Source organism: Neoarius graeffei, chromosome 8 (assembly GCF_027579695.1).
Source record: "Neoarius graeffei isolate fNeoGra1 chromosome 8, fNeoGra1.pri, whole genome shotgun sequence".
Lineage (NCBI taxonomy): Eukaryota > Metazoa > Chordata > Actinopteri > Siluriformes > Ariidae > Neoarius > Neoarius graeffei.
Window position 1 is genome coordinate 37396029 of NC_083576.1, and position 21587 is coordinate 37417615.

The 21587-nt window shown below is 39.6% G+C and overlaps 1 protein-coding gene and 1 long non-coding RNA gene across 2 annotated transcripts; one reads left to right on the plus strand and one right to left on the minus strand.

Moving 5' to 3' along the window:
• Positions 1-13544: 13544 nt before the first annotated feature.
• On the minus strand, positions 13545-15148 carry LOC132890603 (heterogeneous nuclear ribonucleoprotein A0-like). Its single transcript, XM_060927623.1, has one exon. The coding sequence runs from the start codon at positions 15086-15088 to the stop codon at positions 14213-14215; it is 876 nt and encodes a 291-aa protein (XP_060783606.1). The 5' UTR covers positions 15089-15148; the 3' UTR covers positions 13545-14212.
• Positions 15149-16735: 1587 nt separating this feature from the next.
• On the plus strand, positions 16736-20795 carry LOC132890604 (uncharacterized). The gene is made up of 3 exons (XR_009655221.1): positions 16736-16859; positions 20301-20366; positions 20621-20795. It is a non-coding gene; the product is annotated as an uncharacterized LOC132890604 (long non-coding RNA).
• The last annotated feature ends 792 nt before the right edge of the window (positions 20796-21587 follow it).

The window sequence follows — 21587 nt, forward strand, 5'->3', positions numbered from 1 at the left end:
CTCATTAACTTAAAGTTATCAAGTAATGAAACCAATTTAAGGGCTGTTATCATTAATCAACTTTAACGACTTAGGACCTTAAGCTCATTTCTCCACCTAATCAGACAGGATTTTGTTTTAAAATACCTGCAGTTATGTATAAAGAATTTAAGTATTAATAAAACCATCAACATCTAGATTTCTGTTACCAAAAAACACCAGATTTGACCATGTTTACACTCCGAGAGGAGACAAATCAATGTTTTTGGACTGCAGCTAGCTTTGCATATTGTTCCAGAAAGATTGTACCAAGTCACAATTTAACCCCCTCCATGTTCCAGATCCTCAGTTTCTCTCTCTCAGAATACAATTATTTACATCAAAATTAAATCTTAGGAATTCATTTATCGGATAGATTTCATTTAAGATTTTAAAGTTTACTTCGCTTTTTTTTTTTTGGGGGGGGGGGGGGGGTGACATTCTTTACTTCTTCAACTCCTTTGAGAATATGGAAATCTTCTGATTGGATTAGGATGACATTCCTGCATCAACATGTATCCAACAACTTTGTTGGAACATTCATAGGTCACAGAAATCAACACCCTCAATGCAAAGCTGTCTTAGTCCCAGAAAGACCTTTGAATAAACAATGTCTTTGACCACTGACCTCAGAGAAAGTGGTATGGCTTTTATAAATATTACAGTTTAACTGTGCATTTGGATTGAAGTTTGACAAAAAAAAAAAAAAAAAAAAATTATTCTCCATGTTGTAATACATTTCCACTGTCATCCAAGAAATGAGCAATTGCCTAAATCCCTCTCGACCCCAATTCTTCAAAAACACAAAAAGATTTTCTGCCAAGTAATATGCATGTTATTCCAAATTGGTGCATTATGTGGAGGGAAGTTATGTTTATAGATTAGCTTCCAATAGAGTAACACTTGAGGAAAAGTAGAAAGTTTAACTGGTACCAAGTTAATGTCAAAAATCACATCAAAGAAAGAAGTCCATTTCCCCCCCCCCCCCATTTTCTGAAAGATTCCATTTGGGATAATAAACCAAAAAGAATGCCCATTCCTAATAAAAAGTGTTTGTAACCATTAATTTTAAAACCCTGTTCATAATTTATTTTTTTTTTTTTATTAAAGTCAATAGCTTTAACACCCCCCCCCTTCATAATTTTTAACCATGTCATTTTTCCTAATGTGAAGACATTTATTTTCTCCATATGAAGTTAAAGTTGACACTGTTGATCGAGTTAAAATCATGTTTGCGGATATAAAAAGCTGGATAAATAAGTCTAGACAGTCCATCCATTTCGGTTAATACCACCAGATTGTAATAGCTCTTTGCAACCACCTACTCATAGCTGACTTACATTTATCTACATTCTCTCCAATATTCAAATCCTCAATTGTTTTATCCTTAGAAATAACCATACCTAAGGATTAAGAAAGAGGTTAAGTACTTATATTTTATAATGGTTGCAGGACATCATGTAAAATTAATATTTCACATTTGTCTACATTCAACTGTAGTCCTGACACTTTCAAGAATATATTTATCAACTGTAAGGCTAAAGGAATTTGAGTTTTCATTTAAAAAAAAAAATCTCTTTAAAATAAGAAGTTGTATCATCCACTAATTGACTGACTTCCAAATATATTTAGGCCTTCAATTTTATCTATTTTAATCAAAAATAGGTACGTTTGCGCAACCATTATGAACAATAAATGGGAGCTACCGCATCCTTGACAAATTCCTCTTGATTCCAAATCTTGAACAAGTACCATGCTGGCAGAATGCAGGCACTTACAAATGTAAGTGCAGAGGAGAGCAGGGTAGCAGACTATCACCGATACCAAAACAATAGACTAGAAGCAAGGTCAGGAAGCAAGCAAGGGTCAGGCGATCAGCAAGCAACATAGAACAGATGAGACAAAGAGTATAAACAAAATAAGTCAGCCAATCGATTGATAGCTTGGCATAAACTGGATGAAACAGAACAATACTTCACATTAGAGTGGTGTTTGACAGTGGCTTAAGTAGGGAAAGAGCTAATTAGGGAAATGAGTGTCAGCTGTGATTAATACTCTGGTGACAGAGGGCGTTGTGGATCTTGGGGCTTGTAGTTCTGAGTGTCCATGTTTGTAGTTTGTGTGTCTCTGGCAGGTTTACTCATAGATTTACATAGAAGACTAGATTCCTCACCGCGTATTCCAGAAAGTCCGCACAGGGCGGCCATCTTACTACAGACAAGGGGTATGAAGACTTGCGCAAGCACAGCATAGCCCAGCACTCACATTATGATTTACAGGAAATCAAAGTACTGACTTTGATAACAAGATGATGTGTGTGTCTGTGTGTGTTTTAATTGTAGATGTTTATATCAGTATGTTTAGTTTTATTTTAACTGCACATTGGAGCCTAGTCAAATTAAATTTCAATCTTCTGTGCTAACATATATTGACTTTGACATGATAATCAGCTTTGAATGTTCTTTTTGTAAATGTAAAGATATCTTTTTATCCTTGGAAGTATAACCACATGTGATTAATTAAATGCTTTTTTTGTCACAAACTACCGTGAGTCGCTGTCACTGTTTTATACTATTACTTACTCGGGCAGTGCATTTGTTATTATGCTATGATGTGAGTTTACATTTGTTATTATGCTATGATGTGAGTGCATTAGGTTTTTGAGGTGGATGAAGTATTTCTGAAGTTTCAGAAGTGAGTAAGCTGTTTATTTAACTTTAGCTTCCCCTACGGCCCTATCACATGTAAAAATATTTTCACTAAAAATTGGAAATAAATTGTATGGTTATTTGTCCTAAGGCCGCAGTTATAAGTATGCAGTGTTAAGCTTCTCACAGCATAGGAATTTCAGCATGCATCCTGTCTTACAGTCTGTAGTATACTGAAATATTTTCGCCAAGCTATGCGTATGTTTTTAAAACATAAAATGATTATTCATCATTAATATCATAAATACATACTTCTGTTTGTTTTTTTATATAACAAACCAAACCGTTTGAATATCGATTGAAATTTGAGGAAGTTACGGTCATCTGAAAAGTACATATTGCTACCAACACAATGTAATGGGTAAGCCAGCTGTCTGAGGTAAGATGGCCACCATGTGCGGACGTTCGACTTCGTTGACGGGCAACGGGGACAAGGCATCTAGTCTTCTATGTAAATCTGTGGGTTTACTGACACATGCCCAAGAGCAACAGAGCTATTAATTCTGTTATATAACATTTCGATATTTCTTATAAACTTCTCTCCAAATCCAAAATGATAAAGTTTTTAAAATAAAAGGATGTTCAACAGAATCAAAAGCTTTAAAAAAATCTAAAAATAAAATAAAACCACCTTCATCAATTAAATCACTGTAATCAAGCAAATCTAAAACCAACTTAATGTTATTATGGATGAATCTTCCTTTCAAAAAGCGTGACTGTGTCTCACTAATTATGGATGATAAGCCTACCTTCAGTCTAGCAGCAATGACCCCTGAAAGAATTTTATAATCAGTATTCAGCAGTTTAATTGGTCTCAGGTTATCTAGTATTCTTTTATCTTTACCAGACTTTGAAGTGAGTGGAATTACACCTTGTTTCATGCTAGACGTCAGTTCTTTCTTCTCTATGCACTCTCTTAAAGCTTTAAACAATAAATTCCTTAAATCTTTCCAAAAGAATTGATAAAAATTGGCAGTAAGCCCATCAGTGCCTGGCAATTTGTTTGAAGCCATCTTCAAAATAGCTGAGTCTAGTTCCTCAATTTTAATATCAGCTTCACAAAGATCTTTAAAGGATTCCTCTATACAAGGGATAAAGTTCTTGATTTTATCAAAAAAGTTATCCGTATCTACCGAGGAGTAATTTGAGGTATACAACTTAGAGTAATATATAAAAACCTCTTTTTCTATATCACTATGATCTTTGCTTTCTATACCATTTATCATTAGAGCTGTAATTGAATTTCTCACTTGTCTGTTCTTCTCTAAATTACTAAAATATGAGGAAGTTTTTTTTCACCTGCCTCAATCCATTTCACTTGTGATCTTATAAAGGCACTGTGCTTTTTCCAAGATAAAGGTCATCTAATTTGACTTAACTCCATTAACTTTTTTTTTCCTGTTTCATTTAGTTCAGGTTTACTACAACACAGACTTGTATCCCAAGTAGGTTGCTTTCATACTCTCCTCTTTTCCTGTTAAGATCTTTACGAAAATTAATAGTAAATACCCCAATTTTGAATTTGAGAAATTCCCATTTATCAATGTCACTATTGATGGATTAATCATTTCCAATATCCCTTATTATTTCTTTTCGCAATATTTCTCATCCTGTAGCAACTTGGCATTAAATTTCCAATATCCTTTGTTTCTGGATTCCCTTATTGTTGGTTCTAAAACCAGATTTATAAAACAGTGATCGGAGAGAGGAGCATTAGAGACTTTAGATTGTGAAACATATCTCATGATGTTGTCACTGACCAACCAATAATCAATTCTAGAATTACTTTCCCCGTTGGGCTTAAACCAAGAGTAATTTTTGATTCCCGGATTTAAACTTCTCCATACATCAGTGTGGCAGCGGGGGCGTGGTCAAGCACCGGTCTGTGACAGGAGGGCGGAGTCAGGGAAGGTAAGTGGCAGAATCACTTCACCTGAGAGCAATTAACCTGTGTTTGTGTGTCTTCCCAGTGACCGCGCCCTATATGAGGAGGGAGACTGAGAGCGGAGGGGACTCATCCCTGAACCAGACGCCGGTTGTGTGGGTGTCTGCTTGAATGAATGAACTATTGTTTAAACTGAAAAGTCTAGCAATAAACGCTATTTTGGAACCTGATCCCTGTCCTGCCGTCCTCTGTGCTCCACCTTTCCCGGGTTTCGGCACCACTGTAGGCCTCCCTATGTGTGGTGGAGCACAGAGGACGGCAGGACAGGGATCAGGTTCCAAAATAGCGTTTATTGCTAGACTTTTCAGTTTAAACAATAGTTCATTCATTCAAGCAGACACCCACACAACCGGCGTCTGGTTCAGGGATGAGTCCCCTCTGCTCTCACTCTCCCTCCTCATATAGGGCGCGGTCACTGGGAAGACACACAAACACAGGTTAATTGCTCTCAGGTGAAGTGATTCTGCCACTTACCTTCCCTGACTCCGCCCTCCTGTCACAGACCGGCGCTTGACCACGCCCCCGCTGCCACAATCAGTTAAATTATTACCTGTCTTGAAACCTTCAACAATGTCATTGCATTTCAACTTTCTTAGTCTAGGAGGCCATCTATCTTCGCATTCATTAAGTGTCATGCTCCAATTACCTCCTACTATGATACATTCAGTAGGATATAAAGTTTTGAGGTCTGAAATCACATTTGTAATATTTTCCATTAGTTTTATGTTTTGACCATCATTATCATATCCATAAATATTAGTTATTAGGAAGAACAGACTTTCAATTTTCAATACCACAGTCAACCAGTGACCACCTCCATCAGCTCTGAGAGTCACGATTTCACCAGGACATCTACTGAAGCATATCGCCACACCTCCCGACCGGTTAGATCCATGGCTGAATAGCATCTTGTCTCCCCATTGGTTAGTCCAAAAAGTCCCGTCCATCTGAAAGGAATGAGTCTCTTGTAAAAACAATGAGATTTTGCCCTTTGCAAAGTAGAAAAAGTGCCTTTCTTTTTACACTGTCCTTTAAGCCCCTTACATTCAAAGAACCAAATGAAATTTTCACATTTACCATTACAACTGGAACAGAACAAAACAAGTATACAACCAAGTCTAACAACTGATTAGTTCACTCCGCAACTAACTGAACAGTAGCCTTTAAATAGAGCTCCATTGTCCCTTTAATGTATTCGACCACATCAGACATAAAAGCCTGAATTCTCCTGCTTTTACTCAATCCGACGTCCCTCGATGTATTCGTATGGACCCTGAAAGTAGGCTTGCTTATTGGCCCGCCTTGCTTGCTCAATCTGTGGCCAAAGCTGGCTCCTTTCTTCCCAATCCTCTCATGGAAGCACTTCAGCAAAACAAATACCTTTTTCCTTGCAGACCGGAGAGTCCTTGCTCCGCTGCCATACTTCTTCCTTCACTCGTCTTATGGCAAACAAAATGATGACATGTCTGTTCTTGTTCATCTTTTTCCCCACCCGATGCATGGTGTCAACTGCTTCTTCCATCTTAGGCCTCAACTCCAGGACAACATTGCCCAGGATTTGGATGACTTGCTCCCTGATGTTTTCCTCCTTTTTCTCTCCCAAGCCTTTAATCTGGAGACACCATCTCATTCTGTATCTTTTTTGTTCTTTGATTCTTTCCTTAAATTCTTTGTTATCTTTGAGCAGTTGGTCGTTTTGTTTCTCCAAGACTTGAACCTTGTGTTTGCATTCTTTCACTTCTTCAGCGTTGAACTGAACAGCTTTAGCTGAATTAGCAATCATGGCACTGCTTTGCCTGGTCTGCTCACTCAAATCGGCTAGCTGCGCATCCACTCTCTTTTCAAGGCTCAGAATAGCCTCTAAAATTGTTTTATTAGAGATTACAATCACTCTCACCTTTATTTGTCGACTTGGCCTTTTTTTCCAGTTTACTTGGCATTGGCGGTGCCGAGTCATCACTGCGTTCTCTCTTGTTTAGCAAAGAAACATCCATTGCATAGTCATGCTCCACGACTGGATCCATTTCTTTTCTTTCGACATCAAACGAAGTTTCTTGGTCCTCCTGGCTTAATCTTAGTGTGGCAGGTTTAATCAGCTGTCTTCCATCCATTTTGACTCTCAAAAGTGTAAATTAACAAGTACAAACAAAACTTTGGGACTAAGTTTGACGAGCTTCTTAAAAAAACACGACTGCTCAAACTGCCATCTTGCCACATTCCCGCAACGGACTAGTGTCCGAAAGCGTTTTTTTTCTTTCATTTTACCAGCGAGCTCACTATATAGTCCTCTATGTAGTAATTCCCTATATAGGGAGTAGGGAACAAGTGAGCGATTTCGGACACAGGGCTAGTCTTTTTTCCATTCTTCAGCTGTTTTGATGAGTCTGTGCTCATGATAGCCTCAGATTCTTGTTCTTGCCAGACAGGAGAGGAACCTGATGTAGTCTTCTGCTGTTGTAGTCCATCCACCTCAAGGTTTAATGTATTATGCATTCTGAGATTCTTTTCTGCTCACCATGGTTATAAAGATTGCTTATTTGAGTTACTTCCTGTCAAATCAAACCAGTCTGGTCAGTCTCCTCTGATCTCTCTAATCAACAAGATGTTTCAGCCTTCCAACACTCCTTTCACAGGATGTTTTTTGTTTTTCACTCCATTCTGTGTAAACTCTAGAGACTGTTGTGCGTGAAAATCCCAAAGGATCAGCAGTTTTTAAAATGCTCAAACTAGTGCATCTGGTACCAATAGCCATGCCATGGTTAAAGTCAGAGATAACATCTTTTTCTCCATTCAGCTTTTATAGTGGTAGTCACACTTCCTGAATTATCTGAAGCTGTTGATCCGTTTCTGCATGAGTTTATGCATTGTGATGCTGCCACATGATTGCATTATTGGATAACTGCATAAATTAGCAAGTATACAGGTGTTGAGTGGTACTGTGGTGTAAGTGGTTAGCACTGTCGCCTCACAGCAAGAAGGTTCTGGGTTCGAGTTCACTGGCTGATGGAGATTTTTGTGTGTGAAGTTTGCATCTTCTCCTCGTGTCTGTGTGGGTTTCCTCCGGGTGCTCTGGTTTCCCCCATAGTTCAAAGACATGCAGTTAGGTTAACATGGGATGGCCTTGGCCTGAAGTGCCCAAGAGTGGCGGCACGCATGCATGCAGCGGCTTTGCTCTCCTATGATGAACTAAATTTTATTGTACGTTAAGTGCAGTGACAATAAAGGCATTCTATTCTATTCCTCTTAAAATGGATTGTGTGTGTATATATGTTAGTAACGGCTCAGAGAACACTAGCCCTGTGTCCAAAAATCGCTCGCTCGTTCACTACTCCCTATATAGGGAATTACTATATAGAGGACTATATCGTGAGCTCATTGGTAAAATTAAAAAACGCTTTTGGACACTAGTCCGTCGCGCTGGTATTTACGTCATTACTGTCACACAATTAAAACGTGCCAGATCAGTCTGCTGGTGGGTTTTCAAAATAATAAAATGCATGCATTTTTGTGATAAATACATATTATACTGAGCGTATTTCCCGCGTTAATCAATAAAAAGTGCCTGCATCTTTCAGGGTTTTTTTTTTAAATCAAGTTTGAATACTTTCTTCTTTGCCGCTGCCTTTTTTTAAATCAAACTTGAGACTTTTAATTTGATTTCTTTCAGCGTGACCGCAATGCATGATGGGATATATTGCTTTGGTTCGTGACCATCGGTTTTACACTATTTTTCGTGATGCATTGTGGGATACTTTGAGTGCACTATATAGAGTGTCAATAATCCTTACTAAGGTTTCGGACAGCACTACAAAATAGCGTCCCCACCATACAGTGAGTAGGGCGCGATTTCGGACACAAGGTAGGTTAGAACAGCATTCAAACATGGCCACCCTGAACTACAACACCCAAGAACCACACCTGAATAAACAAAATATCACCTGACTGCTGATCACCCCACCTGCAGGTCAAAACAACAATTACCACTCTCCAACCAACCCGTTGCGAAGTATCGTTTGGTATCCTCTTCTATTCTTACCGAGCCATTTAGAATCTTTCCAGTGTATTGACCTTGTTTCCGTTTTATCCCGACCTCGCCTTATCGCTCGTTCTACGTTGCCCTGTTTGTTGATCGTCCGATCCTCGCTAGTTTACTGATTTCGCTTCCTGAACGCCGATTTGGACATCTCCGACAGTTTGCGCGATCCCAGTCTCCCCTGCATTCTGACAGCATACTTTACCACAGCATGGATGCAGCAGAGGAAGCCTGACTTTCCTGCAAGAGACAATGGGGGTCGGCATGACACCCGCCTCTCTCGGATGTTGGTCTTGATTTCCGGTTTATCCAAACAGCTACGGCCGAGTGGAGCCTAGCTACGATAACCATGGTTTAGTCAGAGGATAACGTATTTTAAAATTACGCCTTTTTCTGGTTCAGCGTGTGCTGCCGGGTGCACAAACAACGGACTCGCCAGACGTGTTGTCCAGGACCATACACTGCTCATCTGTACATGCGATTCCTGTCTGATTGATTGATTCAATATAAAAATGATCTTGTACATAATATATAAAATACAAGTACAAAAAACATTAAAATATTGGGATGACACAAGAAAGTGTAAACACTTATTTCCATTGTGGTCCCTAAAAAAAAAACCTGACAATATCAAAGAACAACATAATGTAAACTTAACAATAGAAAAATAGACTAATAAACAGACAATTAACAGGTTATATAAGTATAAAAAATTAAATACGACAATATCACAAAAAAAACAATAACGGTGGTATACAATCAAGAAAAACTCATCAATAAAAAATAAAAACACTAGATTCCTGATTGCTAAGATTTTGGAATAAAAATTGTTTGACTAGACGTTTAAACTGAGACTTGTTGGTAGCGCCTTGAACTGTAAAAAATGATTTTGTGGGGTTGTATATTTTACTGATAAAAAATGATTATTTTTTCCACAAAAAAAATCGGTAAGCAAAGGTAATCGATTGCAAGGGGTAGATCATACAGGCGCTACCTATTAATATAGAGTATAAACTTCTAATGGTGAGAAATGAGTAAACTACACCCAATTGAAGTGATGAAAATGGATTAAATAATAATCAGAAATATTAGGCAGGAAATAATGTAACGCAATAGGTAGGGTATAACTACCTAAAATGACTAAAATATAGCCTACTCGATTCTACGCGCAATGATTCATGGGAGCATGCTCGAACCGAGCTCATGATTCAGCGGGAAACAGCACTCGTGCATGCAGTGCTCCCAGAAGAAGAGACTGGAGCGAGTCTGCGTCTCGAAGGGAATTGCGAATTAACATTTACAAGGACGCAAACAGTTGAGTAGGATTTATTTTGTTTTTTTGTTGTGTGTGTGTGTGTCAGTTGACCTGAATATCTGGCAGAACAGAGAACCATTTAAGAGATATGAACACATGTAGCATCACTCCACATTCTAAGTTATTCTGATTTATGTGAATACTGTCTAAACTTGTCTTGGGGGGGAAGAGTGCTAAATATGTACAAGAATAACCTTTTCTTAAACTTTTATCTTGGCACTAACTGTTTTTTTGGAAGATTTTTACCTTTGGCACAGCAGAGAGAGAGTGAACTGCTTTTACTCAGGTTAAGCTACACACAAACAGATTTCTCTTGTCTTTTTTGAACACACACACACACAGAGCTTGTGTTGTGTCAGTGGCTTAATCTGAATAATTGGTAAAACGCACTGTTGGGTGAGTGCTGCAGGTGTTCATATTTTTCTTAAATTGTTCTTAGTTATTCTTATTTGTATGAATACTGTACATGTGCAAACTTCTCTAAGGGGAAAAACAGTTGTGTGGTGTATTTTTTTTCTATTTTTGTAACAGCTTTTATTGTTTTATATCTACACTGTGCCCTCCACTCTTGACCATTTCTACATGTCCAAATGCATCGAGTTGCTGCCATGTGTTTAGCTGACTAGAAATTTGTGTCAGCGAGCAGTTGTACACATGTATCTAATAAAGTGGCCGGTGAGTGTATATATGTGTGCATTGTGTTTTACATTGTTTAAATACAGTATATTGGATATGTTGCATGTTAAGACTTGAGTGACTGAATAAACAAGTTGACTTTAATACTGTCTGGCGTCTGCTGTGTCTGAAAATGGCTTCAAGTAAATCTAACCTTCCTGGAATAGGTAATAGTTAATTTGTCATAGTAGCTAATAATTATTAATAATTATTAATTACATAAATAATGGCTAAACATTTAGTGTTATTACTACTCAATAATTTTGAGCAATTTTTATTGAAAATCCTAGGCAATATTTACCTTATTTCTTTGAGTAATTTATAGCTGTTGAATGTAGGTGGTATTTACTCAAAATAATGGTTGAAATTTACCCAAATAAAGTCTATGCAAATTGTTACCTTAGATAAATTGGGTAAATTCTATAGGTTGTTTTTTACAGTGAATTCATTCCATAACAAAATACTAGAATAATTAAATGAAGATTTACTGTCTTTCACCAGCCACTGAATTTTGAATCTGAATCAACGATATTAATACTAATTGTTTGATATTGTACATTATTCAAACAGTCATTTATCTGACGTTTTTATAAGTGACTAACAATTAGTGCAGGCCTTGGCAGCCAAGTGAATCCAAGAGCGACCAGTGCTGAAATACTAGTGTAAACAAATAGCCTATAAATACCATCCAATATCTGGAATGATCAGGGTAGTTATGAAGTTGAAGAAGCTTGGACAAATACAGAATTAAGCATGGTATGTCGTCTTTCCAAAGTTTCACAGCATTTGCTGTGGATTGCATTAAAATGGTTAGCCTATGCTCCTTGGTATTTAGCAGACGCTTTTGTCCATAACGACTTGCAATACATAAACGCTACATTTATTATTATTATTATTATTACTATTAAACCAATACAATAAATCACTCTACTCTGACATAGCCTACCTTCCAGATGATAGCTGCTGCATGACTATAGGATTTCCCTTTTTTTGATCCGGCTAGGCACAAACTTGTCCTCTTTTATACATAATTTTGCCAGTTTTATTACTGTTGTAGATAATTGTACACGTCTGTGCTTTAGTAGTTCCTTAGCTTCTTGCCCTCTACACCCTCACTAAAAATAAAATAATTATCAACATAGTTGACGTTGGGCCACAATTTTCATGTCATCTATCCATTCCATAACAGTAGATGGATGGGGCACTTTTGATCAATTCAATTCAATTCTGTTTATTCGCCAGACACATGTCCAAATCAGTACAAATACACATCAAAACAAACCAGGGCAGTCAGACAAAAACAACACAAAAAAGAACAAAATAAAAATTAAAATATATACAAACATTTTGTCCAGTGCGCTCTCAACCTGGATGTGATCGTATTATCCCCAGAGCATGTCAGAAAATCGGACCAGTGTTACCATCTTTCAGCCATTTTTGAGCTTAACTACCTAGCACAGGGCTTTTCAAAGTGTGGGGCGCGCCTCCCCTAGGGGGCGCCAGAGTTTTTCAGAGGGGGGCGCAACGTCAGGAAAAATGAACCAGAATAAGTTACTATTGCGGACATTTAGCGAACTTCAGCTAGCCTTTGCCGGAGACAAAATGGATTGATTTTTAGTACCTAAAGCTACAGTGAGCGAGGAGACAGAGTCTAGGCCAAGCAAAAAAAGAAGTATAACCACAATTATTTAAAGTTTGGATTTTCATGGACTGGATCTGAAGATACTCCACTGCCACAGTATGTTGTCTGCCAAGAGGTGCTTGCTAACGATGCTATGAGATGTTTAAAATGTGTAAAACAAGATGTTTAAAAAAAAAAAGCACAGATGTTTAAAATGTGTAAAAAAAAAAAAAAGAGGTTTTAAAAAAGCACAGATGTTTAAAATGTGTAAAAAAATGTTTTAATAAAGCACATATGTTTTAAATGTGTAAAAAGATGTTTTCAAAAAGCACAGATGTTTAAAATGTGTACAACAACCATTTTTTTAAATACGAATGGAGCATTAAGTATAGCAACAACAAAAATTGTAGGGTGGGCGCTGTTGTTTATTTGCTCTCTGAGGGGGGGGCTGACTCTCCCACACTTTGAAAACCCCTGACCTAGTTAGCGCTAGCTACAAACATCAATACAGTGGAAAAGTTGTGGGTAGAGGAATTTATTTTACCCACTGCTGACATGACCACGTAGCTCCTCAAGGAAAATCTGCCTTAAATCAGATGGGGAAAAAAATTCAAGTCTCCAGTGACACCATACGAGATGGACATAAAGTAACACATCAAGTCAAGCTACTATTATGCACTTTAACCGAATCAACGGCTGTATCAGATCACGTCATCCTGATTTTAAGGCACTCATCACCTTGAAGTCAGTCTCCGGCTTACCACCGATTTGCACAGGCTATGATTTCAGCTCCGTTAGCTGTAGTTAATCACTATATTTATGCATTGAATACTTCCGGATATTCTCATTACTGTACAATTTGTAATTCAGTGTCAGTGTTTGTTAGGTTGGGTAAACTGCACTTACTCTGGATTGTGTGTACTTATTTTGTGGCCCATTTTCATAGTGTCACGTGAATAATTTTGCACTTTATGCATTGCATTTAATAAAGTGACTTTCCACTGTAACTACTTTTATTTGAAGTTTTATGTTAAGTGGATTTATTCCCTGTTATGAGAAGTTATTCCATTTTCGACTTAATATTATGCAAAATTTAATGAATGTTTATTTCCAGATGATAAACAACTTCAGTGTAATGTTAAGTCACGACTTAGTGTCAAACAATGTTAAGAAACCAGTTAGTCAGGCAAGGGTGCAAAGGAAGTGCTCACGAACCACAACGAACAAGGTTTAACTAATTTTTTTTTTATTAAAAAAAAAAAAGGGGGGGACCACAAACAACACATTTGCTTCAATGCTTAAAAGTTTTACAGACAAAAAGAGAAAATACGTCAGACTTTATTCCATATAGGAGAATATACCTAAACTACGCGACTATAGTGTAAATAAAAGACGTTATTCTACAAAGTGATACCGCCTTTATGAAAAAGTATGTTCATTCGAATTAACGCAATGGTGGTCTTACAGATGACCGCAAAGAAGAGACAAAGTTTCAATATAATGGTGAAGTACATGATAGTGCGGCGTTTCAGGAAAGGGGGGGGGGACCTTAAACAACTTACATCTGTTGAGCTAGCCAACAGGAAATCTAAAACACTGACTGCCAACACAGGTTTTCAGGAAAAATGAAGAGCAGAAAGCTAAATCACTGTATAAGATAGCCAAGATGTCCTGATGAATGTTATCTGATGCGCCGATTCCAAGTAGACTGGAACGTGTCGTCCAACAAAAGTCAGGTTGCTTGGAAGCCATGTGCCTACCCGATAGTGGGGTTAATATCCGCCATTTTTGTAGCATTGAGTAGCAACCAAATGGCGCGATGTGTTCCATAAGGCTTTGAAGAAATATGTGGATAGTCTGACGACTTTCACTCATCCAACTGCTTTTAACATGGGCCTCAATATCCACCCCTACCATAGCCAGAGGCACCACCACGAGGATAAGGGGCCATGCTCCGATAAGTGTTTCCGCCTTTAATAGGCCCGTAACCAGACGACTGTTGACTGTAGCCATTACCAAAGTCACCGTAGCCATTGCCGCCACCACCATAGCTTCCCATCTGGTCACTGTATGCGCCTTCATAACCCACTCCGTAGTTGCCGCTATATCCGCCGCCATAACCTCCATCATAGCCACCAGCATAGCTGTTGTAACCACCTCTTCCGCCACCGAAACCATTTTGATTTCTTCCCATTCCACCGCCTCTTCTGCCCCTGCTGACCCGGGCTCCACCAGCAGCCTGTATTTCTTGTTTAGTGAGTGCCTTCTTCACTTCTACTTTGTGCCCGTTTATCGTGTGAAACTTAAGCACAACTGCTTTATCCGCAGAGTCATTGTCCTCGAAGTGTACAAAACCGAAGCCACGCTTCTTGCCAGTATCTTTATCCGTGATGACTTCTGCTTTCTCGATGACACCAAACTGAGAAAAGTATTCATTTAGGTCCTTTTCTTCGATGTCTTCTTTCAGGCCCCCAACAAATATTTTCTTTACTTTGGCAAGAGCTTCAGGTTTGCCTGCATCTTCACGAGCCACTGCCCTTTTCAAGTCCACGCTTTTACCATCAACAATGTGTGGCCTAGCTGCCATTGCTGCATCAGCCTCTTCAACACTTGAATAGGTTACAAAGCCAAAACAGCGTGATCGCTGAAGCTGGTCGTTTTGAACAACAACGCAGTCGTTTAGGTGCCCGTACTGCTCGAAATGAGCACGGAGTCCTTCGCTAGTAGTTTGAACATTTAATCCACCAACAAAAAGTTTGCAAAGCTGATCCATTCTAGCGAGCGTACAACGTCTTCTTCGAGAGCGTAGTTGACTCTGTCGCAGTAATGACGTCACTGAAAAACCGCCGTCCCATTCAGATGTTTAAAAACTCAAATCGTAGGATGCTTAGGGGACGGGGAGACTACTGTTTGAATTGTACACAAATAAAGTCGCTGTTTGGATTTAAATCAGCAAATACTAAAGAACCTTTGCTGCAGTGATTAATGTGTTTTAGCTGGGAACAATTCTTTGAAATATAAGGGGGGTTTTGTTTTCCCCTCCCTTATATCTCCTGGTCCACACTCCAGCCCAGTCGGTGGCGGTAATGCACCTTTAAGCTAGTTTGTCAACCGCCATAAAACCTTAAAGAAGAAGAATTATTTGAACCCGATCTGATGCAGTGATTAGGTGGGGTTTTTTTTTTTTTTGAAACAACCATGTCAGAGTATCCCACGGTCATGGAAGAGAGACTGTGTTATTGAACAACTAAGGAGACTGCTGAAACTACTGGAGTTGGGTTAAGAACTGTCCAATGCAAACATCCCAATATGCAAAAAGTCATTTCAGGGAGGTAGCTCCCCCAAGCCTCATTCCTCATATGAAAGGATGAATAGGACATGTCACAACTGAAAATTACTTTAATTAGATACTGAAATAAACATGAGTAAACCAAAGGTGGTTTTTTCCAGAGAGTATTTACATGAACAGAAATACATCAAATATTCTAGCTTTTCTGAAACTAGTATAACATAAACACAAGCTTTCCTATTTCTTTTGCAAACATTTGTTGTATTGTGATGTGACTTGCTTTGCAGATTTGAGCAATTTGCCAGAAACCTCAACCTTGAGGCAGTCTGGGTCAATGTACTAGTTAATCTTGCAAGACATCAGATTCACAAGTGTTTGGTGAGACAGCTGACGCCTGAATTCTGTCTCCATGTGATGCACCATGCTGAATGCCCTTTCTACATCACAGTTATAATTTGGCAGCACCAAATTAGATAGACCTATATGTAGAAAATGTGACAATAAGATATGTAGACTACTTATACTATTTATGTAAACTGCTTATTAATAACTTTTTTATATTCTATTGCATCTTTAAGCAAGTTTTCAAGCCTGTTTTATCGTGCAGCCTTAGTAGCTAGCCAGCTAGTATAAATAATATGCACATGAACAAATAAGCTAAGCTGTACTTAATTGCCGTTTTACTGGTAGTAGTAGTGCTAACTTTAACGCTACCACCGGGAGCTAGAGAAGCCACTGCACTGCTGCGTGCCGCCATCATGCGATGAGGTCTTTAGCACTATTAACAAGACAGAACAATCAGGATGCACTCTCTTGCATGCTCTCTTTTATTCTTACTTGCTTGCTCGCTCTAGATTCTGGGATATCCTTGACTTGCAAGTGACGTCAAAGCAAAATAGAAACCCAGATGTTGGCCATGTTGGTGGATATACAAATGCAGGGTCAAGCAACAGTCCATCCAAAACACAGTCACGTGTATGCAACTCTCTTTGTTTTTCCACTGCTTCAAGCGTTCTTTTAGCTATGCTGTATATGGTTGTATCTTTATGCTGTATATGGTTGTGGTCACAACAGTACTCATGACTTTGGCATGTTCCAAATTTTGGAATTCTGTCCGTGATTCAGAAGGAGGGCGAGGAAACTCTGAGGCTTAGTACGGAGAGGAGACGAGCACGGCTGAACAGCATCAGCAGGGCTGATCTAACAGAGGCTAAAACCAAAATAGCTTGTGTTTGCAGTAATCATTTTATCTCAGGTGAGATTCAAAAGCTTTCTCAGTAATATCATGGAAGAACTTTATTTTGTGTTGCTAGAGTTTTGCTATAAAATGAGCATTCTCTTGTCGTGGTTTACTCGGTCGTTGTAATTTTAACACGTGTATTACCATTTCACTTCTAGGAGCACTAGCAAAACTATACGATAGAAACAATCTAGACTGGGCACCCACTCAGAAAATGGGCTGTGTTTCGTCCAAGGTCGGACTTGATTCTTCAGCAGCCAAACCAGATAGAACGCGATATCTGGGTACTTGATGGTCGGTAAAAGCATCTTATCTTCAGAAAAGTCTGACTTTTTTAAATAATATGGGTCAAAACAACACATATCTATCTTCTCTTTGTATTGAATCTTCGCTTGACCGTTCAAATTGTGGTAATACTGAGAAAATTCAGCATTGTTTACAGACACACTTTCAGTGGCTACCATCCTAGTTGCTTTGTATATCCACAATCATGGCGGATACTCATGATGTAGCACATTTTGATTACGTGGTTGCAAGTCATCTATTGTATCTAGTTTGCGGACGTCAAGGAGCCACTATTAATATGCAGGAGACTCCTGGAACTTTCGGAAGAGTTGTGATGTCTGCTAATGAATTATTAAAACCTGGAAGGATGGTGGTAAACCAACAACTTTGCAGAAGAAAAGTGGTCGGAAAAAAATCTAAACTGACTGTGATCAGAGATCACTTAAACGCTTGAAGTCAGATCGTAAATATGTCTACAGTAGAACTCACAGCTATGTTTAATCGTGAAAGTAAGAGCATTTCCACATGCATAATGCAATGAGAACTTGCAAGATTGGGACTGTACCCATTAAAAAAAATGTCAGGCAATATATTAGTAAGGCTAATTGGAAGAAAAGGCTTCAATTTGCTAGGGAGCATAAAGATTGGATTCCGGAGCAATTACAAAAGGTCATGTGGTCTGATGTCCAGATTTACCTTATGATGGGAGCATCAGGGTAAGAAGGAAAGTCTATGAAGTAATGCATAAATCATGCATACATGGTCCACTGTACAAGCCTCTGGAGGCAGTGTTTTAATCTAGTTGTTTTAATTGGTCTGGTCTCAGCTCAGCAATGTTAAGCCTCACTCACAACCCACCATACGGGTGGTCTATGGTAAAAAAAAATCGGCAAAACCGTGCTTGAGACTTGCACGACACTTGCGTGTGTTCAGCGCCATAGAAGGTCGCAGACTGCCCGTGGAGACTTTTGGTCCTGCACATGCAAATTCTATGGGTCTTACGACAAATCAAGAACGCATACACTACATATGGGACCTGTATTCCTTTTGAACACCTGAACCAAGTCAGCAGCACGGCTAATAGGGGCTTTTTGCGATGACAGTAAGACACATGAGTGACGCACAGTCATTGTATGAGTGACGTGCCTCAGAAATACTACACAAGTATTCCACACTTGCTATTTGTGCGGCGCGCAAGACAGAAGTGCATCTCGCTTTCTACCCCTATGTGTGGTGTGCATGCAGTGCATGCAACCTGCACGCAGCGCACGCGACCTGTACGTGACACGAGGGGCAAGACTCTGGGTATATATATTGGGGGGGAACCAAGGAACCGATCGTGTAGCATTGTAGAAAGGAAGACGACCACCTCATTTGCTGTTTTTATTTGAGTATATGTTTAATTTACCATGCAAACATCAAATAATAAAACATGAGTATAAGGGAATAACACATTTTATTACATTGTAAAAAATCCCAACTAAATAGCCCAACAGTTTGAGCACTGAAACACACTCTGACTCCGAGCTGCTGTCCTGCTCCTACTCCTGCTGAATGGTGGGACGGGGTGTCGGGATGTCCTTGTCCTTATCACTGAGCATGGCACAATGGCCTGACAGCGATGATGGGATTGCACTGTCCTCACTTCTGGGTGTCGTTAGCTGAAACATACATGAAAATCAGCATATATAATATTAATTACATAAGCATATAGATACTGAAATGAATGTTTAAAGCATGTGTATTTACCTGTGAAAATACCTCTGGCGGGGTGCTGTGCCTTCTGCCGGCTTGAAGGCATACTTCTCCCTGTCCGTGCAGGGCTCGCCGGTGCTGCTGCCATCATCATCAAATTCTTCCTCCTCCTCCCCCTCTGCTGTTTCAGGCTGGGTTACTTCACTTTTGCTCGCTTCTTCTTGGGTCCCATTTTCTAAACTTTAAACTGAAAATTTTTAAATTTTTCCCACAAAATATCCAATGTTCTTCAGCTGAAAGACAGATGCAGGATGCTGCAGGCACTGGTTTTATACCCACTTCTGGCTTGCATCACACGCAAGTTATGAGTGATTGTAACGTGCTAATCACATGCATCACACATGCTTCACAAGTGCGGCCCATACTCAGAGTGCAGGAAACTGGTAAAATGCAAGTCTCACACACTCCACACTCACTGAACACACACTGATCACGTGCGTCAGACATACGCTTTCCACAGGCTAATGGCGCAATTTTTCCCACGCCTCGAGGAAGTCAGGCATGCAACCTGTACTTGACAAGTACTTTGCCTGTACTCCTCCCCCAAACTTTCTCCCGGGTTCATCGTGACCCTTTGGCACGGCTGCGAGCTACCAAACCCTGCGACCCGTGTGTGTCCAAAACACTTAGGGCGAGTTGTGACTGAGGCTTTATGAGGCAAAAAAATGAAGTCAACTGACTACCTGAATGTACTGAATGACCAGGTTATCCTGGTCATTTGGACTTTTTATTCTAGTCATAATCATTGGCGGCTGGTCAATAATGGGTGCGGGGCACCACCCCCTTCTAATTATCCAGATGAGAAAGACTACACAATATTAAATATAAATCAATGAAGCAAAAGTATTTCATCTCATCTCATTATCTCTAGCCGCTTTATCCTTCTACAGGGTCGCAGGCAAGCTGGAGCCTATCCCAGCTGACTACGGGCGAAAGGCGGGGTACACCCTGGACAAGTCGCCAGGTCATCACAGGGCTGACACATAGACACAGACAACCATTCACACTCACATTCACACCTACGGTCAATTTAGAGTCACCAGTTAACCTAACCTGCATGTCTTTGGACTGTGGGGGAAACCGGAGCACCCGGAGGAAACCCACGCGGACACGGGGAAAACATGCAAACTCCACACAGAAAGGCCCTCGCCGGCGCCGGGGGCTCGAACCCAGGACCTTCTTGCTGTGAGGCGACAGCGCTAACCACTACACCACCGTGCCGCCGCAAAAGTATTTATTAAGTAAAAATTGTTTACTCATCCTATCTCACCCTGTATCCATCTAATTATTAACCCATTTGTGGCAGCGGGGGTGTGGCCAAGTGTCGGTTTGTGAATGGAGGGCAAGGCCAGGGAAGGTGAGTGGCAAAGTCAGTACACCAGTTCCCAATTAATGTTGTGTCTGTGTGTTTTGCAGTGACTGCAGAGAGTAGAAAAGGAGGGAGAGAGCGAAGAGAGGATCTACCTCCCAACCCGAGCGAGGGTGTGTGTGTGTGAAAAAGCTGAAAAGCAAAGAAAACATTGAAAATAAAAGTCTGTGTGAACAGCATTTCCCACCTGCCACCCTTCAGTATTCCACCCACTTCAGAGATTCTTGGGTTTCACGTGACGTCATATCTGCCTCATTAGTGATTCAAAACTTTAGCTGGTGGTCAACCAAAGCTCAGTTGACAAAGTCTTTGTATGAAGAAGATGCATTGCTCACATGAAAAATGTCTTATGTTTGCGTTGTTTTAGGTTGTTTGAATCGAACAAACCATGAAACTGATAAAAGTTTCTTCAGGATTCCCCGTGAACTAATAAAAAGGTGAATGAACGCAGGATTTCACAAAAAGACGTTAAGAAAGGTGGCTTTTGAACCTCTCACTGAAATCGAAGGGAGCCGAGTCGAAGCATGATCAAGTTTGCAGTGATCACTTCATGAAAGGTTTGTATATCCCTCTCAGCTATGTTATTAGTGTTTTCCAAGTACTTTTCTTGCTATGTGTCGTTGTTTTATGGTGCTTTTTTTAGTCACAAAGTGCTAAAGTCCCCAGCTGTTTCTATGTTTACTCCTCACTCGATGGCCGCCATATTGAAAACAACGTGTGTCTCGTTTTCTTTAACAGGGTGTACTAGGGGTCTTTTCAACCAGTTATTCAGAAAGTGCATGCAATCAAAACAACTATGAATAATAAAGTCCATATGTATGATGGTCGCGACAAAATTCTTACCCAGCCATACAGTTACAATGCGCCGTGATCACTTCTCCGTCTTGTTTAACTAAGATCCAGGTCTTTAAAGGGGTTTCTGATTATCTTTGTGAATGATTTACCTGAGAGATAAGAGCAAACACAAGTGAGAATTAAGCGAACTGTTGTTTGTTTACACTTCAACTTGCAGCGCTTCGTTGTAAAGACATGAATGAAAAGCTTAAAAAACATACTTACATGGGAAAAAACAATACAAGATTCATTTGGCAGTGACTTGATATCGAGGTCCTTTACCCAGCCACGTACAAAAAAGTTGTAAGTCTCCATACTCTTCCACGCTTTCATCTGTTTTGCGGTGTAGAAGGATGTCTGCAACACCAGATAGTTCAAGATGTTGGGGAACTCGACCGAAGGGTAGTTTTCGAGATTGTGTCGCAAATCCTTCTTTCCCAGACTGTAGGGGCCTATTCCATTACACATAACAATCTTCTGAGTATATCTAAAGTGAGCAG